Genomic DNA, 22201 nt, shown 5'->3' on the forward strand with positions numbered 1-22201 from the left:
CACAACAAGCAACCTCGGATCAGCGGTCACCTCCACAGTGGGTTATTTGCTTTGCTTGCTTTCTCTTCCATGCACCTAATTCGACAACTCCCGGTAACCTGTGACCTTGCGACATCGGGCCGATATCACATCTGACCGCCCAAACCCGCCATGAGCGTCGCGTGCCAATACTAACTGCGACAATCAACGACAACGCGACATCAACATGGCGCGTGCTGCAGTAATCCCGCAATCCCCTGCCAGACGGGTGGCACGAACTTCAACCAAATCCACAGCTGCCGCAGATGCAAAAAAGAAGGCCCCTCAAAGAGCAACACCAGCACGACGGAGTGCGCCCTCGACTCTCGATGCTGAATCCGATGACGAGCTTGGGTTTATCACAAGCAAACCAGCAAACCCCACCGGACGTCCTCTTGGCCGCCCAGCTACTAAACCGAAAGTGACTGCAACTGTGGCTGGGCAAGGAAAGAAGGCTTCCTCGGTGTCTCTCGCCGACACGTCAACCCCCCAAAATAACGCTAGCGAAAAGAAGCTAGGACAACAAACTGAAGCGCTAAAGAAGCGTGTTGGAAGACCAAGGAAAACCCCACTACCTGCCGAAGCTGCTGCGACCAAGCCCGAAGCAGCCCCTAAAACCAGGGGGCGACCAAGATTGGCAACGACAGCGAAGGCCCCTGCGACCCGTGGAACAGTGTCCACGAGCAGGCGGACACGAGCGGCTGTTGACACTGCAGATGAAACGAAATTGAACCAAATTACGATTTCGACTAACTCGACAACTATGCGTTCGAACCTTCTACGTGGGCCCGCTAAGAAGAAGACAGTGAAATTTCAAAATGTCTCTGATTCCGAAGCCGAGGAGCCCGAGATTCCAGCTACTGGTCGTCGACGAGTAACGACCAAGGGTGCGGGCGTTGGCAAGACTGGCCTCGGAGCAGCCCCAACTCGCAAGCCTGTGACAACTGGCACTCGTGGAAGGAAACCAACCGCAGCGAAGAAGGATGCGACCCAACCATTATCTCCCAAGAAGGCCAAGCAAGTGGCAAAGTCTCTATCAGCATACGCAAGCTCTGACGGAGAAGATGACGAGTTGAACACTATCAATGACGACACCAAGGATCGGGTCAAACTGATTGTTCACTCGCCTGTTAAACATGGCCTGGGAAAAACTGGACTGAGCTCTCCTGTACGGAGGATCAACTTTACGCCCAAGAAGGCGTCCAGCTTTATGGATGAGAATGGTGAGCCGAAATTGCCAACCCCCAAACATGGATCAGACGGCATTGGACTTGGCTCCCCAGTCAGGAAAATCAACTTTGCGCCGAACCGCAGCCAGAACACGGTCACAGATAATGGTCACCTCGCTATTCCACTCAGCAATTCCATTAATTTCAGTGATTCTATGATCATGTCTAGCCCGGCGAGACGACCAGCGCCATCGTCGCCCTTCCAGTTCTCCTTGAGAGATACCCCCAATCGTGGCGGTTCTTTCCTCGGAGGCAGTGTGAATCCGATTTCTGCACCTGATTTTACACTAGGACGCACTTCTCCATTGAAGATGTCACCTAAGAAGGGTCATTTGGGTGTTACATTCTCGCAATATCCTTTCCAGGCTTCCACATCAGCTGCTCCTGCTCGTACACCCTTGTTTCAAAGCCCCGCAAAGAGAATAGCATCTCCGTTCAAAACCTCGTTGTTCTCGGCTCATGCATCCATGGGCCCCTCCAACACCATGGAAAATGATGGAACCCCGTCTAAAACAGACAAAATTGCACAATCCACCCCCCCCGAATCTTCGCCACAGGAAAGCCAGCCAGACGAGTTGGCTTTTGAAAAAGACACTGAAATGGTAGAGGATGTGGCTCGAGACATTTTTGGCATTGAGCTATCTTCTAATAGGATGTCATCATCGCTTTCTTCCGTTGAGAAGTATACACCTTCCTCTGAACTGGCCCGATACTCACTCAATGATCGAGACACCGACTCTCTGTCCGCGGAGATGGAGGCCGAGGCAGAGTCAGAACTGGACGAAGTTGAATGTGAATATGTTCAAGACATGGATCAGCCTGAGTATGAAGAGGCTGATACAATTTGCTTTGACGCCATGGAAGACGCCCAATTCACAGTGCATGAGCTTCATGAACAATCGGCCCACGAAGCCTCAGATCTTGAAGGAGAAGAAGACCCGCAAGACGAAAGCGAATTTGAGTACGAAGAACTCGACACAGTTTGCTTTGACGCCATGGAAGATGCCCAATTTGCAGCGCATGATCTCTATGGCCAACAAACTCAAGAAACCTCAGACCTAGAAGAGGGCGAGAATGACGATAACGAATTCGAGTACGAGGAGCCTGAAACAATTTGCTTTGACGCCATGGAAGATGCCCAATTTGCAGCGCATGATCTCTATGACCAACAAACTCAAGAAACCTCAGACCTAGAAGAGGGCGAGAATGACGAGAATGAATTCGAGTACGAGAAGCCTGAAACAACTTGCTTTGACGCCATGGAAGATGCAAACCTCGCAGAGAATGACTTGTATGACGAAGAAGGTCAGATGGCAGGCTCAGTCATAGAGGACAGGAATTATCCCGAAGACGAGCTGGCAATTCTGGAGCGCGAGATCCAGGAGGAAGGGTCCCGAGAATCGACCCCAGTGCCCTCTCAGACTACAGATATGCAAGAACTATATGTGGAAGAGCAGCCGAATGAACTTGCTTCGTCCTCCAGGTCACCATTGAAATTGACCTATGGCGACGAAGCCCAGCCAACGGTTGACTTGGAATATTTCTTGGAAAGTGAACGTGAATGGCAAGAAGAGGCCGTTCTTCAACCCGAGGAAGAGGAAAAATTGATGCGGGAGGAAAGCGATGTGGAAGACACCGAGTCTATCCTGGCCGGGCCTGAGTTTGCTACAATCTCATCTAAACCTGCTTCGCCAGAGGAGAACAAGCATGCCGAAAACGTTCAAACCTCTTTCCAAAGGACGAAATCAATTGCTTCACCACAACCAAGTCCCATGGGCGGCGAATTTACTCCTTTCGCCTTGAATCGCCCGGCCAACTCAGAGAATGAACTTGGCTCCACCCTCGATGCCAAGAATGCCAATATTGTCATCATTGACACACCCCTGCATGAAGAAAATAATTGGACGCCAAACACCCAGGCCGACAGTCCTCCGTTAAAGACACCTAGTTTCTTCAACACACCAAGCGTTGCTGATCAGCACCAATCCCCTGCTGAGTCTAGCCTAGGTTTTACGCCACTGGCGCAAAAGTTTGGCCGTTGGGAACAGAATACCCCTTCCCAGGCTAGATCACTCCGACCGCGTCGCCGTGGAGTTTTCTCGTTAGTAGGCCCCTTGGACCGCAACAACAACGAAACTGCAACAAATTCTGAAGTTGTGTCGTATCCCGATTTGTCAAAGAGCCCTTTGGCGAAAATCTCCTCTTTGTTTGCCGAACTGCCACTTCAGCCTCAAAGCAATGATCCTCGCATGAACCTTGAGTATGAACCGACTCCACGGCGATCTTCCTTCTATGAAGACTCCAAAACAATAGACTCGCCGAAAACAAGCACGGATATTTTCGAGGATCCTGATTCCGAGATCATTGAACTGGAACATTTTTCTACCACTGAAGTCTCGCAAGGCCAGGCCCAAAAGTTTCATCTACTAGATGACAAGGAGAACTGCGGTCCTACAATTCTTCCTTCAACCCCAATGAAGGCTCAACTCCAACCCGACGAACTACGTACCATTCACACCGTGTCAAAAGTGCCCCTGAAAGCCGCTGGTGATGTATCACCTCTAAAGCTGTCCCGCAAGAGAGGCCTGTCGCTCTCAAGCCCATCTCCCACTCGGTCTTCTTCACGCGTTCGCAAGCCCACCTATAAGGCACTTAATGACAGTGTACCAGTTTTGTCTCCCTCTCGGAAATCTCCACGGGTGAGCAGAAGTCCGACACCAAAACGTCGTTCTATTGCAGGTAGACGCAGCAGTGTTAAAACACCTGTGTTGGCTGCGCATGATACTTCTGCCATAACGGCTAGTCCTGCCAAGAAGCCGCGTCGTAGCATTAGCACTGAACAGAAAGCTCTGCACGGGGCGGTCGTGCATGTGGATGTTCATACAACCGAGGGTGAGGATGCCTCCGGTATCTTTGTGGAACTATTGCAGCAAATGGGTGCCCGGTGTGTGAAGTCCTGGTCCTGGAACCCTCGTTCCAGTCTATCGCCAGTTGATGATGTAGAACCCAAGGACTTGAGAATTGGTATCACCCATGTTGTGTATAAGGATGGTGGTTTGCGAACCCTGGAGAAAGTCAAGAAGGCAGCGGGCCTTGTCAAGTGTGTTGGAGTCGGCTGGGTCCTCGAGCAAGTTTCCCTTTTGTATACTATTATTTTACATTGCGTTTCTGACTGTTATTTCTAGTTGTGAACGGGAAAACCAATGGCTCAATGAAACCCCGTACGCGGTTGACTGCTCTATCATCCCACGTGGAGGCGCCAAGCGCCGCAAAAGTATGGAGCCTCGTGCGCTAAGCAATGTGAACGGCACACTCGTGCGCATTTCCGAATCTCCCGTGCCGTCTGCCGTCCGACGTCGCAGTGGTGTCAACGCAGGTGCCGTTGAGGGTTTCCGCAAGATCACACCTTTAACCCACCAGCAGCAGATGCCATCCACACCCCCACAACAGTCCTCTGCTGATAGGTACCATTTCCCTGCTACTCCAGGATACAACTTCGCCAACCTTGATGCCATTGGCATGTCGCCCGCTACGCCCGGATTCCTTGGCAATCGCTCCAAGCTTCTCCAACAGTCCTGCCCACCAAAGCAGAGCAACCGAGGTCTGTTCCCGAGTGCTAAGCCCGCGAGCAATATTCTGGATGACGGACAAGACGAGGAATCTAGGAGACAGCGCCGCTTCCGTATGGAGGCTGCCAGGCGCAAGAGTCTTGTTTACAAGCCTTCCATCGCTAGCCCTCTTGTTCCTTGATTTTTTCTCATTTTTGGCATTGCTCGTGTTCTGTAAATCCATACCCCGTCACTGTAAATATGGGGACATCTCTTTGTTTAGGCGTTTTTTGACATTTGCCCCACGACCGCGAGCTGGACAGGTTGGACTATTTTTGCGCAAGGCCAAAGGTTGTTACTTCTTGTTTTGAATCTCAATTAAACTAAACATAATCCCAGCTTAAACTAAATGCAGACTCATATCCACGATCAACTTGCAAAACACATGACTTTTGATTCAGAAACTCGATGATACTACCCAAAATGTTTTCGTTGTCGCTTCACCGCTTCACCATACGATATTACTCCTGCGACTCTTCACGATAGAATCCAGCAACCAAGAAAGCGAGCTCCAATGCCTGCTTCTCATTCAAGCGCGGATCACAGAATGTCGTATACCGCTCCCCAAGCCCATCCTCCGTCAGCCCAGCAGCACCACCCACACACTCAGTGACAGCCTCCCCAGTAAGTTCAAGATGCATACCACCAAGGAATGACCCAGCAGCACGATGGATTTCCAACGCCTGCTTCAACTCAGACAAGATGTCTGTAAAATGGCGGGTCTTCACACCAGATGGCGTGCTCTGGGTATTGCCATGCATAGGGTCACATTGCCAGACAGGGATATGACCAGAGGCCTGCACAGCGGCAATATGGCCAGGAAGGAAGTTGGCGATTTTCGAAGCGCCGTACCGGGAGATCAAAGTCACCTTTCCAACCTCACGATCCGGGTTAACGATATCCAAAAGCTGCACCAGCTCGTCCGGCGCCATACTAGGCCCGATCTTGATTCCGATGGGGTTGGCGATCCCACGGAAGAACTCGACGTGCGCACCGCCGAGTTGGCGTGTGCGATCACCGATCCAGAGGAAGTGGCCGGATGTCGCGTAATAGCCTGTCTCGGGGGACGCGGTGCTGCTTCCTGCGTGCACTGGGTGGCGAAGGAGTCTGGTTAGGCTCTGCTCGTATTCCAGGGAAAGACCCTCGTGACTGGTGAAGATGTCGGCTGTCTCGAAGCCACGGTCTTTGTCGATTCCTACTGTGTGCATAAAGCGCAGGGCATCCTTTACCGCGCCGACGGTTTTGGCGTATTGCTCTTTGATTGAGGGCGTGATTACATGGCCCAGACCCCAGTCTAGTGGGGAGTGCAGATCTGCCAGGCCTGATGACAGGGAGGCACGGAGGTAATTTAGGGTTGCCGCGGAGTGGAAGTAGGCTGAGACTAGACGGGATGGGTCTGGATGGCGGGATGCAGCGTCTGCCGCGAAGCCATTAATGTTGTCACCGCGGAAAGAGGGCATTTCCACTCCGTTGATGACCTCTGTTGGACTTGAGCGTGGCCTAGTTTTGATATTAGGTTTGTGGTTATGAATTCATGAATTAAGAACCTACTTTGCGAACTGGCCTGCAATCCGAGCAATACGGATGACGGGCTTATTGGCACCTATCGATGGATTAGTTGCCAGTTTCTTTGCTTTTTGCAGAAGTCCCTCTGACGTACCCCAGATGAGAACCAAACTCATTTGCAACAAGAGCTTGACCTTGGCTTCAATCATTTCTTGGCTGCAATAGTCGAAAAGCTCCGCACAGTCACCTGTTTGAATTGCTTAGTCCTTGTGGTTAGGAAAGATTTTCCTGTGCAACGTACCACCCTGGAGAACGAATGCTTTGCCCAAAGCGACATTTCGTAGGCTTTTCTTAAGATTGATAATCTGACAACCAGGTCAAAATGATAGTTCTTCTATCGTCTAACGAAAATACATACTTCTTGTGTGGTCACAAGGGGAGGGAGCTTCTGTAGTTTCTGCAGCGACTCTTTCAGCCCTGGAAGATCTTCGTAAATGACATCTTGCTTGATGGGCTTTTGCGTCCAAGCTGAGTATAGTCAGTGACACTAGAACAGACGAGGAAATGGGGGTTGCGGATTTTTGCTCTTACAACTAGGGCTCCATTCGGCCATGGTGGGCAGTTGATCCCGAAAGGTGGCGGGAGGATTTTAAGTGTCTTCCCTTTTGACGTGCAGTAACAAACAAATGCAATGAGAGATGTGTCAAGATCGGCAGTGGAATGAGTACAATTTCTCAGAACTAGCAACAAAGGACAAGCGAAAAGATATCACGGGCCCATAATAAAGAAAGCCAACATTGTGGTGTGTGTACGTGAGACGCTTATTCCCGGGGCTCGGATGACTCATTTTGATGCCTGATAAAATAGGCACTCCATTGATCTCACTTTCTGTGCGACCAGGTACAAGTCAAGAGGTACTTATTCGATGGTTTGAGGAATGGAGGTTAGAGGTTGCTACGGAGTACATATTGCGAATTCTATGGAACCCTTTGGTCTGTGCCCAATGGGATTCTTTATTTGCAATCAAGCAACACTGTGTGAGTTTGGAAAGAGCTACATGGAACTGTTAGAAATGACTAGCAAATAGGTCCTTAGGGTTAGTTTTATCTAAGTGTCCTCAGATGACTTCTTGGATAGTTTTAGAGGTCTGTTTCAGATATCTCTGAGTGACCCTTGAACCTTGCAAACGGTCTGACTGGACTAAGCGGGCGGTTTTCTCCAACACCACGCACTGTCTGCAGTGTTTTGTGATGTCACACATGCAGCATTTTAAATCATGATGAATTGAGACAAAACAGTTATAGCAAAGCTATGTTTGCCCTGGCTGTATGTTGTAACAGGACTGATAAAGTCGAACGTTATGTTATGTTCGTGGAATCGGATCGAATGAGTGGGATTAATCACATTCAACAGAGTTTTTAATAGCATAAGCACTAGTCGATACGGAGTAGACGACTACGGAGTTCCCCGTACCAGACCACCACGTACCCAGTGAACCATCATGTACGGTCAGGTATCACGCCCTACAGTGAAATTCGAAATTACCCATTGGCAGACGTACTCCGTAGGGCTTAGGGCATTGACAAGTGTAATGTCAAGCCCGTCATATCGAGGACGTACTAAAATTGACAAAGTCCAGAGGCAACAACCCTTATTTTTTTTCCAAGTTTAATACTCTCCTTAGGGAAGGCTCCATTTAGAATTGCCGATATGAATACCAAGCACACCGTACGTACAGATTTCATATTCTTCACTACCCCAGACTAGCTAAATTTAGAAAAGAAAAGGACGGAACACGGAAATAATAAAAAAAGGGGCACGATAGATCGTAATCGACTCCAGCGCAAATGCACCAGAAATTAGTCCCAGCCATAGCACAGGCAACTTTCGCATCGAAATGCCTAGCGTCGAGGAAATTGGTCAAATTGGTCTAATCGGGCCGACTGATTGGCCAATTACCCGTGGCGTCGCCATTTTAGGCAAGCGTCGATGTGGCTTTTGCTTGTTTAGTACTAGCGTGGCCCTAACCAAAGTAAAAACGTGGGGCCTGGGCCCTGGGCCCTTTCAAGGTTCCACGGTTGAAAGAGCCCCATAGCCGCCGTCTCTTCGGCTCTTCTATTTAAGCCCTCGTTGTTTTCCTTTCCCCTATTCCCTATCCCCTGTCCTCACACACTCTTTTAACCATGCAGTACACGATCCTTGCCACTCTTTTCCTCGCCGCCACGGCTCTGGCTGCCCCTGCGGATTCTACTGCCACATCTTCAGGCACTGATTCCGCCGATAGCGATAATGCTTACGACATTGCGGATGTACCCAGCTCCATCATGACGGTTCTGGCAACGGCCATCCCGTCCTCTTGGTATAACGACATCATGGACCCCACCTCCCTCTCTTCGATTGTCAGCGAAGTTGCGGCTGGAACCTACCCCGCTTGGTACAACGCACTGCCTAGCAGCGTCAAGGCATGGGCCACTTCCAACATCAATGACCAGATCTTTGATGCTACGGCAACCGCCGATAGCAGTGCTGCTCAGACTGAGACTGCTGATAACAGCGCCATCGAAACTGGCTTCTCCACCGCTGCCAGCCAGACCTCCAATGCTGTCGAGATCTCTTCCAATGCTGCCGAGACCACTTTGGCTTCCACTCCCTCCTCAGACTCTAGCTCTGACGCTGCCATCACCCCCTCTGCCTCCAGTTCTGATTCGAGCTCCAGCTCTACATCGTCTTCTCCCTCTTCTTCGAAATCTACTGGTGGCGCCCCCGCTCCCACTGGAGGCATTGCCTTGAGTGTTGCTGGTGCAGCTGGTGCTTTGGCTCTGGCTCTGGCCCTGTAGAGCATTTCTGAGGATTTATTCGCTCGCGTGTAATCAACTTGGACTCAAGGTACATAAATCTCTGTGTACGTTAACGCTTCACTAAATATGTACATACACGTGGAGGTACTGAATTTCATTGCAAATACAGTATGGGATGAATTGTGAACTACATGTCCTCTAAACCTTGCACCATGTGGACGAGTCATATTGTCTATCAATCGTTACAAGCTCCAAAAGAGCAAATTGGCTTCAGAGTTCGCGGGTTACGCAGAATTCAAAACCATATCCAGCTTGACTCTCACTATCTATGTTCGAGATCAACTACCGCCGAAATCCTGAGAACACACGATAGGTACAATGAATTGCTCTCGGTTTGCAGTCTGTGTAGAAGTAAGAGGTCAACATGTCTAAAATCGATATAAGCAGGGATGATGATGATGATGATGATGAATTCATTGACCCGATTTAGCTCGCTATTACATACATGCTGAATATAAGCAGGGATGCAGTCTAGAAAATCAGACCATGCAACCTACTGAATCAAACATCTTAACTACTTGTGATTCAAGTTTCTAAAATTGTAACAAGGGTGTCGTAAGTTGCTCGGTCTTTTCGCCAAACCAGGTTAAAAATCGTCAAAATCAATACCAATCGAAACTGATGCTACCCGACCAACCAAACAATCTAGGTCATTAGTCAGACACCCGATCCTTGATGGAGTCTAGCAGCCTAAGAAGGCGATTGTACACGGTTCTGTCGCTATTCGGGCGATTCCTGAGTCTCCACGACAACATGTTCAGCTTGAACTGAAGCTTGGGACAGTCCTGGATGAACTCATCGGCGAAGTAAGTAAGGGTCTCCCCACGCACGGTCTGGCAGCCTGGAACATGCTCAAACATGGCCTGTCCCGTGATTTGGATAGTGTCAACCTTAATTGTAAGTTGATTTAGGTTATCAATTGTGAGGGATGGATGATGACATACATATTATTAAGCAGCGTACTTATCCTACGCAACAACTCTATAGTAATAAGATCATCTTTACCACAACCAGCTTAATTCCATAACACATTGGTAGCATGTCCTGATTAAGCCAGAGGTCCTCTGGTTAGGCATACCATACGGTTACCGAATTTTCCGGTCGCTAAGCCCCTGGGTTACCAGCGGTAGAAGGGTTCAGATCACCTACAAGATCACCTACGCTTCGCATACAACTTACGCCTCCCTCAGCTCACTACCCCACTAGCCCCAATGCAGGGCACACAGCAGGACGTCCCGCAGGGACCTTCGTCCAATATCACCCTGTCGAGGGCTGAACTGCATGAAATCCTTGATGACGCGCTTACTCGAGCTAAACGAGGTCGACAACGTTCGAGCAATAGTTGACGAAGTCATCACGGCGCGTCGTGACGATATCCGCGGGCCACCGGGTCGAGACGGACAGGATGCACCACATAGCACCGCGCACTGGAAGACGGACGACGTAGGTTACTTCACACCTGACCCTACGTCAGACGTACATGTACGCACTCTTCGGGGAACCATGTACTACACGAATGTTTATGCCTTCATCAACCTGCTAAAGGCATTGATCCCGTTGAAATCTGAGGAAGTGGTCCGAGCGAACCTACCATCGTGCCTGCGGGAGGCAGCAGCTCGATGGTACAGCGCGGAGCTGTCAGACGAAGAGAGGCAGGATTTAAGTGTCCGCTCTCTGGAGTTGGGCTGGTTCGCCACCCTTGAAAGACGGTTCAAGCCGCGCGCCACAGAGGCGATCGTCAAAGTGATGGCACCGTCATCAGTCTACTCCTGGCGGGACGTACGCGCAGGGCGCAGTGTTACAGAATGGGCCCAAAACATGTTACGAGACGCCCAAGCAGCCGAGATAACAGGTACTACAACAGTGCTCCGCCTAGTGTGGACACGTCTTGAACCAGCACTTCAGCGTGACATACGGGAACCCAGCCCAGCTACCACGATCTCGCAGTTCATGGCAGACTTAGATTTGCGTTATGGACAGTGGTATGAGATGTCGCAACGCGCTCGACCGATGCAGCGTCAGACGCAGCCCCAATCAGTTCGTTATCAAGGTCAGCAACACCAGCCCCAGTATAATCCTCGTAATGCAGGTTACGCCTACGGTCGTGGACAACAACCAAACCAGCTACCCTTCCGTCCACGGGACACACAAACTGACAATCGCCAGCTTATGTGGAATTCGATTCCTAACGTACAACGTCAATCACAGCAGCAGTTCCCTAGGAATGCTTACCAGCCACCGCCAAATGTTCCTCAAATCCAGGCTCAGCGTACGTCTTACGTACCGCCTCAGCAACAACAACCACAAGGAGCCTACCAGCCGCGTCAGCAGCAGCAGCAGCAGCCGCCGCAGGGCCAGACCAACCTAGCCGGCCAGCTCTTGCTCTCTGACAAGCCGTGGAATCAAGCCGGTTACTCCAACACAGGCTACGTAGCGCGGCAGCCACGCGCTCGGCCAGCTGCAGCATACCAAGCGGAGCCACAGGAAGTTGCTCCTCCCGACGAGAGCTTGCCAGCGTTTTACGACGGCCAGCACTTCTATGACCCCCACAATGACGCGTATTATGTAGATGAGGAATACAACAGCTATGCGGAGTACCCTGAGGAGGATCCTCAAGCGTACTGGCAGGCCCCTCCTTTTCAGGACAACGAGGACGACCATGACCAACCATGTTACTCCGTGACAGAGGATCTCACACCTACCGCCACCTGCCTACACTGCTCTGCCGCCTTTTTATCCAATAACAAACTCCACGCGCACCTAAAGGACTGCGCTTCGAGACACACAGCAGCCGCAGTCGATGACACCACCGTTGCGTACTACGTATCCCAGCAGGATGGTACTGAGACGGATGCCCTACCCCCGGACTTGCCAATAATCAGATCAGACCGGGCACGAGCTACTCAGCCGGGTATGGCTTACAAGTCCTGGCGATATGCGTCGACCGTCGTCGGATTGATAGACCAACATAAGCTGCTTGTCGCATGCCTCGATACCGGATGCGTCATGACCATTATTGACGCAGACCTTGCAAAGTCCCTAGGAATCCCGTTGCAAAAGTGTACACCAGTGCCCGTCGCCGGGATCGGATCCCGCCATTTATCGTCCGCATTTGTCTCGTTCGATGCTTTCTTCCGCGGCGCGGATAACGCAGCTTGTATCCGCATCGAGGCTCATTTGGTCGAAAACCTAAAAGCGAAGCTCTTGATCGGGATGGACGTCATAGGTCATGAAGGCTTCCGGTTGGACTTTGACGCGAAGACAGTCAAGATCCCGTCATGTATGGGTCTGGAGATTCCGATTTCCACACACGCTAAGCCCCACCACGCGGCCCAGCGGGCAGTCTACGCAGCTGAACACGTCCTCATTCCCCCGCGCTCTATTGTGCGTGTGCCAGCGCGTGTGCAGGCAACGCTGCCTGATGATCGGGATTACGTATTTGAAGGTCGTCATCGCCAAGCTGCATTTTACTCTCATTTGGTCGAGGCAAACTTTGCCTGGGTCCAAGCTGTCAACGATACTCCCGACCCGATCTCCCTTCGCCGGCGGGATCGCATTGGCACCCTATATGAGGCAGATATGCCTATGGCTTGCGCAGTGGAACCAATAGTCGCGGAGCTCGGCCGTTCTACCACCGAAACGGATTTCGATACTAACGCTAACCCGCCTAATGAAGGCCTACGTCATGCGCAAGACGACGGTATTCAGCTAAATAACGGAATCACGTTATGGGCCGGTTTACAGCCTTCCCAAGCTCAACAACTGACGGAACTTTTGATGTCATACGATGTCTGGGGCAATCGGCCTACTGTGGTTGACGTTCCCGAGGATCGATGGATGACCATCCCGCTGGTTCCAGGCTGGGAATCTAAACTCCCAAAATCCAAAATCTACCCTGTCGGCCCGAGGGACCGTGCCGTGATCGATGAGACTTTCCAGCCTCTACACGACCAAGGAAAGATGAGCTATACGACTGAGCACACGGCTACAGGTTTCCCAGTCTTTGTCGTCTGGCGCGTGGTCCAGCACCCAGGGCGTGAGCCCGAGCGAAAAGGTCGCGCCGTCGTCGACCTCCGTCCGTTAAACAAGGTCGTCCAGCGAGACATTTATCCTATCCCTACAATAGACGACATCGTCCTCCTAACTCAGGGTAAGCAATATATCTCTGTGTTAGACGCAGCGAAATTCTTTTACCAGTGGCGTGTCCGACGTGACCACCGCGATCGTATATGTGTCGTCTCACATAGGGGCCAGGAGATGTTCCATGTGGCCGTTATGGGCTTTTGCAATAGCGTGCCATATGTCCAACGTCAGATGGACTTGCTCCTGAAGGAGTTTGCAGACTTCTGTAGGGCATACCTTGATGACATCGTTGTGGCGTCGGACGCCTTCCACCTCCACATCGAGCACTTGTCTTTGGTCCTGGGTGTTCTCGAGAAGCATTCAGTATCCCTGGAGCCTAAGAAGGCGTATATCGCCTTTCCCGAGGTCTCGTTGCTAGGCCAGCGGGTAGACGCATTGGGCATGACCACACCCGAAGACAAGATTAAGGCAATCGCCGGCCTGGAGTTCCCACGTACGTTGCGTCAGCTGGAAACGTACCTCGGTATGACTGGCGCATTACGCCAGTACGTCCCGTTATATGCAAAGAAATCCGAGCCACTACAGATCCGAAAGACCGAGCTCCTACGTGGAAGCCCTGTCAAAGGACGTCCACGTCGAGAGTGGTCTACCCGCACACGGTACGCGCATCCGACGGAGCGTGAGCTTGCCTCCTTCGATGCCATCCAAGCGGTCTTCCAGGATCCCCGATGGCTAGCGCATTGGGACCGGACACGGCGATTGTATTTCGACATCGACGCATCCCAGGAAGGCGGTCATGGAGCTATGGTATTCCATGTGAAGCGTGACTACACACACACAAACCTGAAGATGACCCCACCGTCGACCGCGGTAGAACCAATCATGTTCCTGAGTCGACTGCTGACCCCAGCCGAGAAACAGTACTGGGCAACGGAATTAGAGGTCTCTTGCATTGTCTGGGTCGTACGCAAAATCCGACACATGATCGAAGCAGCTCCGGAAGACTTGACACCAGTAGCCTACACTGACCACATAGCGACGATTAATCTCGCTACCTCTTTGGTATCCGCGTCACCAGATCGACTAAACCTGCGTCTGGTGCGAGCGTCTCAGTATCTCCAGCAGTTTCGTCTGCAAGTCCATCACAAGGCGGGCAAATTAAACTACGTCGCAGACGCTCTTTCCCGTCTATCAGCAGTGGACAAAGCCCAGCCCCGTGAAGACGATGACCTGGAAGCCCTGTACGCCGACCCCGCGTCTGACGTAATTAGGCCTGTCAGCTTGATGTCTGACCTGGCGTTGCCTGGCGCGGCATCCACATGGGACGTTCCTGATGAGGCCTACGCCTTCCTCACGTCCTACGTACAGCTCTCCGATGATTTCAAGCAACGTGTGCGAACAGCTTACAAGGAAGACCCTAAATGGAGCCTTGTCCTCAACGAGCTCCAAAGGGTGACACAGGACCCCGACCCTATCAAGCCACGTCTACCCTACGAAACCGACGACGGCTTGCTGTATTCAACGCAGGCCGACGGCGACCGGTGGCTGTGTATTCCTGAGTCGATCAAAGATGATATCTTCGAAATGGCACACGGTGACGGACACCTCGGTTTCCATCGCGCCTGGCAGAAGATGCGAGGCTTTGTCATACACAAGGGAGCAAAAAAGCTCCGGGTGTATATCGACCAGTGTGACGAGTGCAAGAAAAACGCAGTACATCGTCACAAACCATACGGATCACTTCAGCCGATTCTCGCGCCACCGATCCCGTTTCATACGCTGACAATTGACTTTGTTACCGGCCTGCCACGCACGAAGAAGGGTTTCGATGCGGTGGCAATCTACACATGTAAATCCACAAAGCGTATCGGCTCGACGCCCGGAAAGAAGACCTGGAGCGGTGAAGAATGGGCTATCGCGGTCCTCCGTGACCTCCAGAAGGGCGACTGGGGGATCCCCGTGGTGTGGATCTCCGACCGGGACAAGCGCTTTGTTCAAGGCTTCTGGAAGGGTATATTTACTGCCCTACGCACTAAGCTCCTATATACGGCGGCGTATAACCCACAGGCGGACGGCCAATCGGAACGTTCGAACCAAACAGGCGAAATCTGGCTACGCCACTGGCAGAATATCCACCAAGAAGCGGATTGGGACGAAGGTCTCGCGCCAATGCAAGCCTCACTGAATGCCTCAGTCAATGTATCCACTGGCGACTCACCACATAAACTTATGTTCGGTGTCGATCTACGTATGCCATGGAATCTCCTCCGTCAGGCTTTCGTCGGATCTCCCCAAGCGAGCCGACAGGACGCTGACGAATGTGCCAAGTACGCGGCTATGGTGATGAAGAAGCAATACGATAGCCGTCACAAGCCTATCTTTTTCCAGAAGAATGACTTCGTATACTTACGTCTTGCGCAAGGGACTGAGCCAGGTTATGTATGGCCATCGCGCAACATCACAAGGAAACTTACCCAGCGACATATAAAGTGCCGTGTCATTGAACGCGTCGGACGCCTGGCATATCGCTTGCAGATGCCGCCAGAGCTTGCTGGAGCTCACCCAGTGGTATCATTACAACACCTAGAACGTGCCCCTCAAGAAGGCGATCTCTCTTCAGCTGAACCTCCCTCCACGTTCGACCCACGCTTTCCAGAAGACACAGATCGTGCAGACGTAGACGCGGTCCTGGATATGCGACACAGAGGCCGCGGACGGGGTCGACGAAAGCAGTACCTAGTCCGGTGGTCCGGAGTGGGGAATGAACACCTGGAGTGGCTGGATGAGGATAACCTGGTGGGAGCAGAAGAAAAGGTCCTAGAATACCTCCAAGACGTCCTGCATCATACGCAGGAGTTCACAAATTAATCATACATCTGAAGCGGGCTTGTTTATATTAGCGTTCATATTTGATATACCCTTTGCTGATGCCCGCTCCTTGTTTGTTTGTTTTATTACTCTCATGTGTTTCTCTTGCTACTTCTTCTTCCATTCACATCTCTCAGTTCTTCATCAGAACTGTCACTGTTTCATCATTTTTTTTATCCAGAGCTACCCTCAACAAGACCAACCCATTAACCAGCCAATGCCTCCCCAAACACCTCAGAAGCCAACCCTGGCTCAACCCCCCCCAAGCTCGGCAAGGGGATCTCATCGAGGTCGCCCACGTCAGACACGAGGACGTGGACGCGCCCGCAGTCTCGCTGCCACGGACTCTGACGGGGACGCGACAACTGATGCTGGTGATGAATCCAGGCTAGTTGAGGATCACAGCGGTTCGCTTACAGATGATGTGGCTGATGACAATGACCTGGGCCTACTTGCTGCGGTACTTAGCCCACCGGATGGTGGTTGAACCACAGACGCCCCTTTCCCTGCACGACTAGCAGGCAATGGACTTCTTGCAATGGACTTTTAGACACACATCCGATGCTACCGAGGGCGGCAGCACGCTTTCAACGGGGGCAGTTGTGAGGGATGGATGATGACATACATATTATTAAGCAGCGTACTTATCCTACGCAACAACTCTATAGTAATAAGATCATCTTTACCACAACCAGCTTAATTCCATAACATCAATTGTCGTTTGGCGATCCTCGGGAGATGGACTGTGCCAGGCTAACCTGCACAGTATTTCTACAATGCAAGTGTGGAATTGTCGCCATGCATCGTGATAGGCTTGCTCCCAGCTTGACACGATGGCGGAAAAGTTGGGATCCGCCGACGAGGACATCGTGAAGGGCAGTGATTGGGGTATACCTGTGCTGCAATGCATGGTTGTCAGCGAGTCAAAGCCCCTAAGAGAATTCATGAAGTGAAAAGAGACAGTGAGGATGTAACTATCAGGTGAGAAATGGATCGGATGGGTGAAGAACGAAAGGATGACTCGACGCGGTGGTAGTTGTAGCAAAGCCATTTCAACCTTTTCAAATCGAAACCGACTTGCTCGAATATGCTGAGAGTTAACAATGGAAAAATTCAATGCGTTTGTGCGTGTTCTTATTCCATGGGAATACTAGGGAAGGATCAGAGGCATAACAAAGATTTAGTCGTCTGAGCCACGACTACCAGGATCTACAGTGAAAGCAATCCAAGGAATATTAAGATCTGAAGTCAACGCGATCTAAGCACACAAAGGTCGTTGTTTAAATCGTTTGTCCCTTAATCTATCCATCCTATCTGGCAAGATCCAGAGACACGTCAAGGAAGGATATACACTAACAAAGCAAATAAAAGCCACAGGTTCTGCAAAAGACGTGTTCTCGGTTTGTTTTCTCACAATCTACAGAGTGTACAGCTTGGGAAAAAGGTATTCCTTACAGTATTGACTGGAGCATAACTCTTTATCTGCGCTTCGGTTTCACTGACTAATTGTTACCTCAAGAAACAAGCTGCAAGTTGCAATGCAAAACCTGTATTTTGATAGACGACTTCTTTTTCGATCTTCATAAGATAAATGAGACCAGGTAAGTAACTGCATTAAGATAGCTAAGATGATGAGAAACCCGGACTTACAAGGAGCCCGGCACATTTATATACCACATTCTTGTCATAAGCTAAAAGTAGTGCATACAAGCTTTCTTGGAGCGTAAGATGAAGGAGGTCGACCATTTGTTCTGAAACGCACTAGATGCACATGTTGACTGACAATTTGAGATAGTCATGCTTACTACAAGGTTCCTTGCCCTCTCTATTCGGATCAGGCATTCTGCTAAACCTTTAAGATCATTTCTAATACAGATAGTCGGCTAGTAATGTGGCCTTGTTGAGTGCTTAGCTTTTAGGAATTTTTTTGTGAAATTTCCTCCCTCTTTTCAGTTTCATAGCTCGACGGCAGAAAAAGACAAGGAAAATGCAAAGCGCACCGAGAGCTTTTCTCTGTATAAGTAGAGAAACGAGACAGAGATGAGATCGAAGCATGTTTTATTTCACACAAAGTCAGAGGTGATGTTGAAAAGATTGGCCTGTCCCATTTCAGCGCGACTTCCAATACCTAAAACGGTAGAATATAAATCAGCATCATCATTTAATCGAGGTATTTCGGTCGAAGCAAATTAGTCTAGAAGTCCTACAGGCCTTAAGCCCTTGGTTATCTTGTCATCCCGACGTCCTTTCGAGGGTTCGAAAGCGGGGCCTGTAGGTGGAGATTGCAAGCTGTGGAGGCAACCAAAAAGGACATCCGTAAATAGCTCCAAAGTATCTAAATCCTAAGATATCAACTTATAGTTGTACGTGGAGATCAAAATCTTAGGAAAAGAAGATTCTGAAAACAAAACCCTCTGGGGCTGACCCGAGACCTCACAAACAAACCATCACGTCAGCACTCATCTGAGTCAGGTGCTTGTCAGTGACGTCGTGTTGTCAACACAAAGCAAGATCAACTCCCGAGGCCCGTTGAACAAAGAAAACATGTCCGACGCGATTCCCTCTACCAGTGCTGGCCCAGATACAATCGAAAGGTCCCTTCCCTCAAACGCCGAAGATCGAAAAGCCGCTGCCGCTCTTTCCTCCCTCAACACAAATGACATCACGACGGAGGGTGCCTCCGCCGGGGCACCGCTTACTGCAAGCCAAGAGGCCCTGGGAAAGGCTATGAGTCGGCTTGAGATAGCTGCTGGACAAGAATCGGACAACAAAAAGCTGGCTAAAAGACCAAAAACGGACGAAGTTGCGAAAAAGCAAACAGTCAAGGTTGCTCCAGCTGACGTTACACTGCTGGTATGTTTGCCATTTAAATGGCTTTGCTGTTCCTTTGTGTGCCGCTTGATTAATGTGAGTCTAGGTTGACCAGCTGGATGTAAATAAAATCAAAGCCACGGAGTTACTCAAGGCTCATGATGGGGATGTCGCCAAGGCAATGAAGGCATTCATTGCCCCATCTGTTCAAGTGTGATGACTTGATTATTTACTCATAGTTTAACGAGTTGAGCTGGAGCGAAGCAAATAGGAGGATTATTTGGTTTCTATCTAAAAGACCCGCTCTTCATGCTGTAGGGCCCGGTTGGCACGTTCAAGGAGTGCAAAAAATGCATGTTGTCAACATGTCAAATAAGATCACTCCTCATCTTCCTCTACCTCATCTTTCTTGTCTTCAATTCCTTTGCCCTCGTAGATTCTCCACAGCATAGCCCAACCAAGCAAAGACTCGACGGCCAGGGCCCACCAAACAGCCCCAATCATATTATTCTCCAGGCCTAGTCCCAGACCCCAGCCACCTAGAAATGGCCCCAGGGTCCGAGCTGCACTGGATACGCTCTGCGCCACTCCATGGACTGTACCTAGCATAGATGGATCCGTGACACAATTGTTCACCAGGATGACAGAAGCAGGCAGGATGAATGTTCGCGAGATGACCTGTAAGCCAACGACAAACGTGAAAGAAGGCCAAACAATCCATGGTATGCGTGGAAGAACCACAAGGAAGGGCATCAGCACGTAAGCAAAGGGTGAAAAGGGAAGGAACGTTCGGAATGACGTGAGCGTGCCGAGCTTTGTCTGTATCCGTGGATAGAAGAAGATCTGTAGTGGCAGGCCAATTAAACCAACGATAGCAGTAGCAAGCCCAACCCGGGATGAGGGAAGGCCTAGTCCACCACCGAAATGGAAAAGACCTTGTCGGGAGTTCTCTGGGGCACGGGGTGCGGGCAAAAACACAAATGTCATGGAGTTGAAGGCGCTTGTGTGGAAGGCGAGCAGGAATTGAGCCGTCAAAGTTAAAATAACATTGCTTGTCCAGATCTGGAGGAACCCTACTTTTTTAAACGGCCGAGGATGCACGCGAGAGCGGGCTGGGCTTGATGGTGTAGACCAGTTACCGACGCTGCCGTCCGTGTAAACAGACTCGTCGTCTCTGGAGCGTGTCAGTGGACGATAGTGCCGAGGTCGTCGGGTCCAAGCCCTTGTGAGTCGCTTGCCTAGGCTTAGACCCCAGTCCTTTCTATAACGTGTAATTTCATGGGTCTAAAGTGAGTTCATTGTTAGTGACCGTTTGAGCTAAGACGGGAATGATCTCACCTCATCAAGCCCAAGAAAGATTGCGAGGAATGATGCAAATATGAAGATGGCGCTCAAGAGATTCGGTAATGCATAGGGCCAGCGCTGCATCCACCAAACACCATCGTTACCTCCAAGGATAGATCCTGGGCCGAAAATTTGAGGAAAGCTACTGACAGGATCGGCCAAAGAGCCCCCCAAGATTGGACCTATGATCACCCCGACATTGAAGCACATAGGTAAGAGCAAAAAGGCGCGGGATTGATATCTAGATCATGAGCGTTGAATAAGTGGCATATTGTATGAACATATCAACTTACTTCTTCTCGGCTATGATCTCTGCAATCAGCGTCCGCATCACTCCCACATTGCTGTTCAATACCCCGCCCAGTGTTCGAAAAACCACGGCCGTTGTAAAAGATCGAGAGAAGCCAAAGCCTACACAAGACAAACAGGTGCCCATCAATCCGATCAACAGCACTCTCTTCCGTCCCATCCATTCAGCATCAGCCAGACGGCCCCACCAGACAGCGGTGATAAATTGCGCGGCTGTAAAGCTACCCTGGAGAATACCTGCCTGCGCGGAGATCTTCGAGTCTGGCAAAGACGGATCAAAAGATTTGAGCTGATAGAACAGGTATGCTTGTAGAGAGGTCTGTGTCAACGGCTCTGACAGTCGCGCCAAGGTCAAGATCGCCAACTGGCCCTTCTTCGGTAGCGAACTCCAAGTCACCGGTTTCTCCTCGTCCTCATCGGACGGTGTAAGCACGCCGTCGTGGTCGTTATCATCATCTTCGTTGGAGGAATATCTTCGGTGACTGGTTGCCAGCGGCGCGGACTCCAACCTCCTCTGCTGGGAGCCGCTTTCGAAAGTAGCGGTGTCGTCACTCTCAACATCGGTATCACTTTCAGCACCGGTCAAGTCTGCATAATGACCGATCAAGTCAAAAGCGTCATGGGATGCAATATGAACATTTCCTGGGTCCTCGTGGCGGTCTTGTCCGTGGTTCGGGGTTTGCGGAGAAGCCCCCATCAACGGAGATCCCGGCTCGGGAAGCTGTCACGCCACTGAGGTAGATACTCGGGGGTGTAGAACACTGCCGCTTTTCGTGATCCTACTTTGGCACTTGATGTCCGTACTTTGTATAGCGGTGACTCTTCTTATCTAGGAAGTGGAAGTTGAAGTGAAAAAGGTGCCTTGACTCCACGTGGGGTTGGTGAGAAGGATCTGTTGCCGAGTTAACCGCCAGGGCACTTAGGGCAAAAGAAACACCAGCCTATAACTGCCAGCGCCAATTCAAATTCTGCAGTTTAGTTTGTAGTATGTTCTATACATAGTTTATACTCCTTTTTGTTTCCAAAATAAAACAATTGCCGATCTGATTATGTAGTGCCATACACAGTTGTGTTGGAGAGGAAAAATATTGTCCATTCACACACACTGCAGAATATCAATTCCGACACGGCCTTGTTCCTCATCTGCACAAAACTCAAATCTCGACGTGAACAACTCATACTTGAAGCTCCTTTAAGCGGAGTATTTCCTGTTCTGCTTTCTTGAAGTAGCCTGTTACATAATGTTACTAAGCACCGGAGTATAGTCAAAAATGGAAGTCTCGGATGTTGGCGAAGGGCCGAGGCACGGAATGTGTGCTTAGTAAGTTTTCGCAGCTCAGGCTCTGCCCCCACGAAATACCCCAGTGTTCCCCTTCTGGCGCCTTCCTTTTTTAAATTCTCATTTTTTAAACAAATCAGCGGGTGCGGTGTGGATGTCAAGCTGAGACTGTGAGTTGTGCCCTCGGGTTTGTGGGCCACCCGATCCGGAGTTGACCAACTCCAAACCCACCACGAGGGCCCATCCGGGCTTAAATGCCAAAGATGAGACAACAAAGAGCCGCAAAAG

At 50.5% G+C, this 22201-nt stretch overlaps 8 protein-coding genes across 8 annotated transcripts; 6 read left to right on the plus strand and 2 right to left on the minus strand.

The window, feature by feature from the left end:
* Positions 1–205: 205 nt before the first annotated feature.
* On the plus strand, positions 206–4997 carry Pdw03_4141 (BRCT domain; the record flags this gene model as incomplete). The annotated part of the gene is made up of 2 exons (XM_066100667.1): positions 206–4374; positions 4433–4997. 2 exons carry the CDS (start codon positions 206–208, stop codon positions 4995–4997), a joined length of 4734 nt encoding a protein of 1577 aa, XP_065956067.1.
* Positions 4998–5316: 319 nt separating this feature from the next.
* Positions 5317–6974, minus strand: Pdw03_4142 (Phospho-2-dehydro-3-deoxyheptonate aldolase, class II; the record flags this gene model as incomplete). The annotated part of the gene is made up of 6 exons (XM_014675968.1): positions 5317–6355; positions 6407–6458; positions 6516–6608; positions 6663–6726; positions 6780–6889; positions 6953–6974. 6 exons carry the CDS (start codon positions 6972–6974, stop codon positions 5317–5319), a joined length of 1380 nt encoding a protein of 459 aa, XP_014531454.1.
* A 1570-nt stretch (positions 6975–8544) lies between these two features.
* Pdw03_4143 (protein hob1) lies at positions 8545–9198 on the plus strand (the record flags this gene model as incomplete). Its single annotated transcript, XM_014675967.1, has 1 exon — positions 8545–9198. The coding sequence occupies one exon, from the start codon at positions 8545–8547 to the stop codon at positions 9196–9198; it is 654 nt and encodes a 217-aa protein (XP_014531453.1).
* Positions 9199–10512: 1314 nt separating this feature from the next.
* Pdw03_4144 (reverse transcriptase) lies at positions 10513–12931 on the plus strand (the record flags this gene model as incomplete). The annotated part of the gene is made up of 4 exons (XM_066100668.1): positions 10513–11201; positions 11248–11269; positions 11386–12828; positions 12896–12931. The coding sequence occupies 4 exons, from the start codon at positions 10513–10515 to the stop codon at positions 12929–12931; spliced, it is 2190 nt and encodes a 729-aa protein (XP_065956068.1).
* Positions 12932–14586: 1655 nt separating this feature from the next.
* Positions 14587–16170, plus strand: Pdw03_4145 (reverse transcriptase; the record flags this gene model as incomplete). Its single annotated transcript, XM_066100669.1, has 1 exon — positions 14587–16170. The coding sequence occupies one exon, from the start codon at positions 14587–14589 to the stop codon at positions 16168–16170; it is 1584 nt and encodes a 527-aa protein (XP_065956069.1).
* Positions 16171–16387: 217 nt separating this feature from the next.
* On the plus strand, positions 16388–16657 carry Pdw03_4146 (uncharacterized protein; the record flags this gene model as incomplete). The annotated part of the gene is made up of 1 exon (XM_066100670.1): positions 16388–16657. One exon carries the CDS (start codon positions 16388–16390, stop codon positions 16655–16657), a length of 270 nt encoding a protein of 89 aa, XP_065956070.1.
* Positions 16658–18714: 2057 nt separating this feature from the next.
* Pdw03_4147 (Ribosome assembly protein 1) lies at positions 18715–19198 on the plus strand (the record flags this gene model as incomplete). Its single annotated transcript, XM_014675966.1, has 2 exons — positions 18715–19023; positions 19088–19198. The coding sequence occupies 2 exons, from the start codon at positions 18715–18717 to the stop codon at positions 19196–19198; spliced, it is 420 nt and encodes a 139-aa protein (XP_014531452.1).
* Positions 19199–19359: 161 nt separating this feature from the next.
* Positions 19360–21331, minus strand: Pdw03_4148 (Sucrose/H+ symporter, plant; the record flags this gene model as incomplete). Its single annotated transcript, XM_066100671.1, has 5 exons — positions 19360–20043; positions 20121–20155; positions 20220–20265; positions 20320–20566; positions 20619–21331. 5 exons carry the CDS (start codon positions 21329–21331, stop codon positions 19360–19362), a joined length of 1725 nt encoding a protein of 574 aa, XP_065956071.1.
* Positions 21332–22201: the final 870 nt, after the last annotated feature.

The sequence above is a fragment of the Penicillium digitatum genome, chromosome 1 (assembly GCF_016767815.1).
Source record: "Penicillium digitatum chromosome 1, complete sequence".
Classification (NCBI taxonomy): Eukaryota; Fungi; Ascomycota; class Eurotiomycetes; order Eurotiales; family Aspergillaceae; genus Penicillium; species Penicillium digitatum.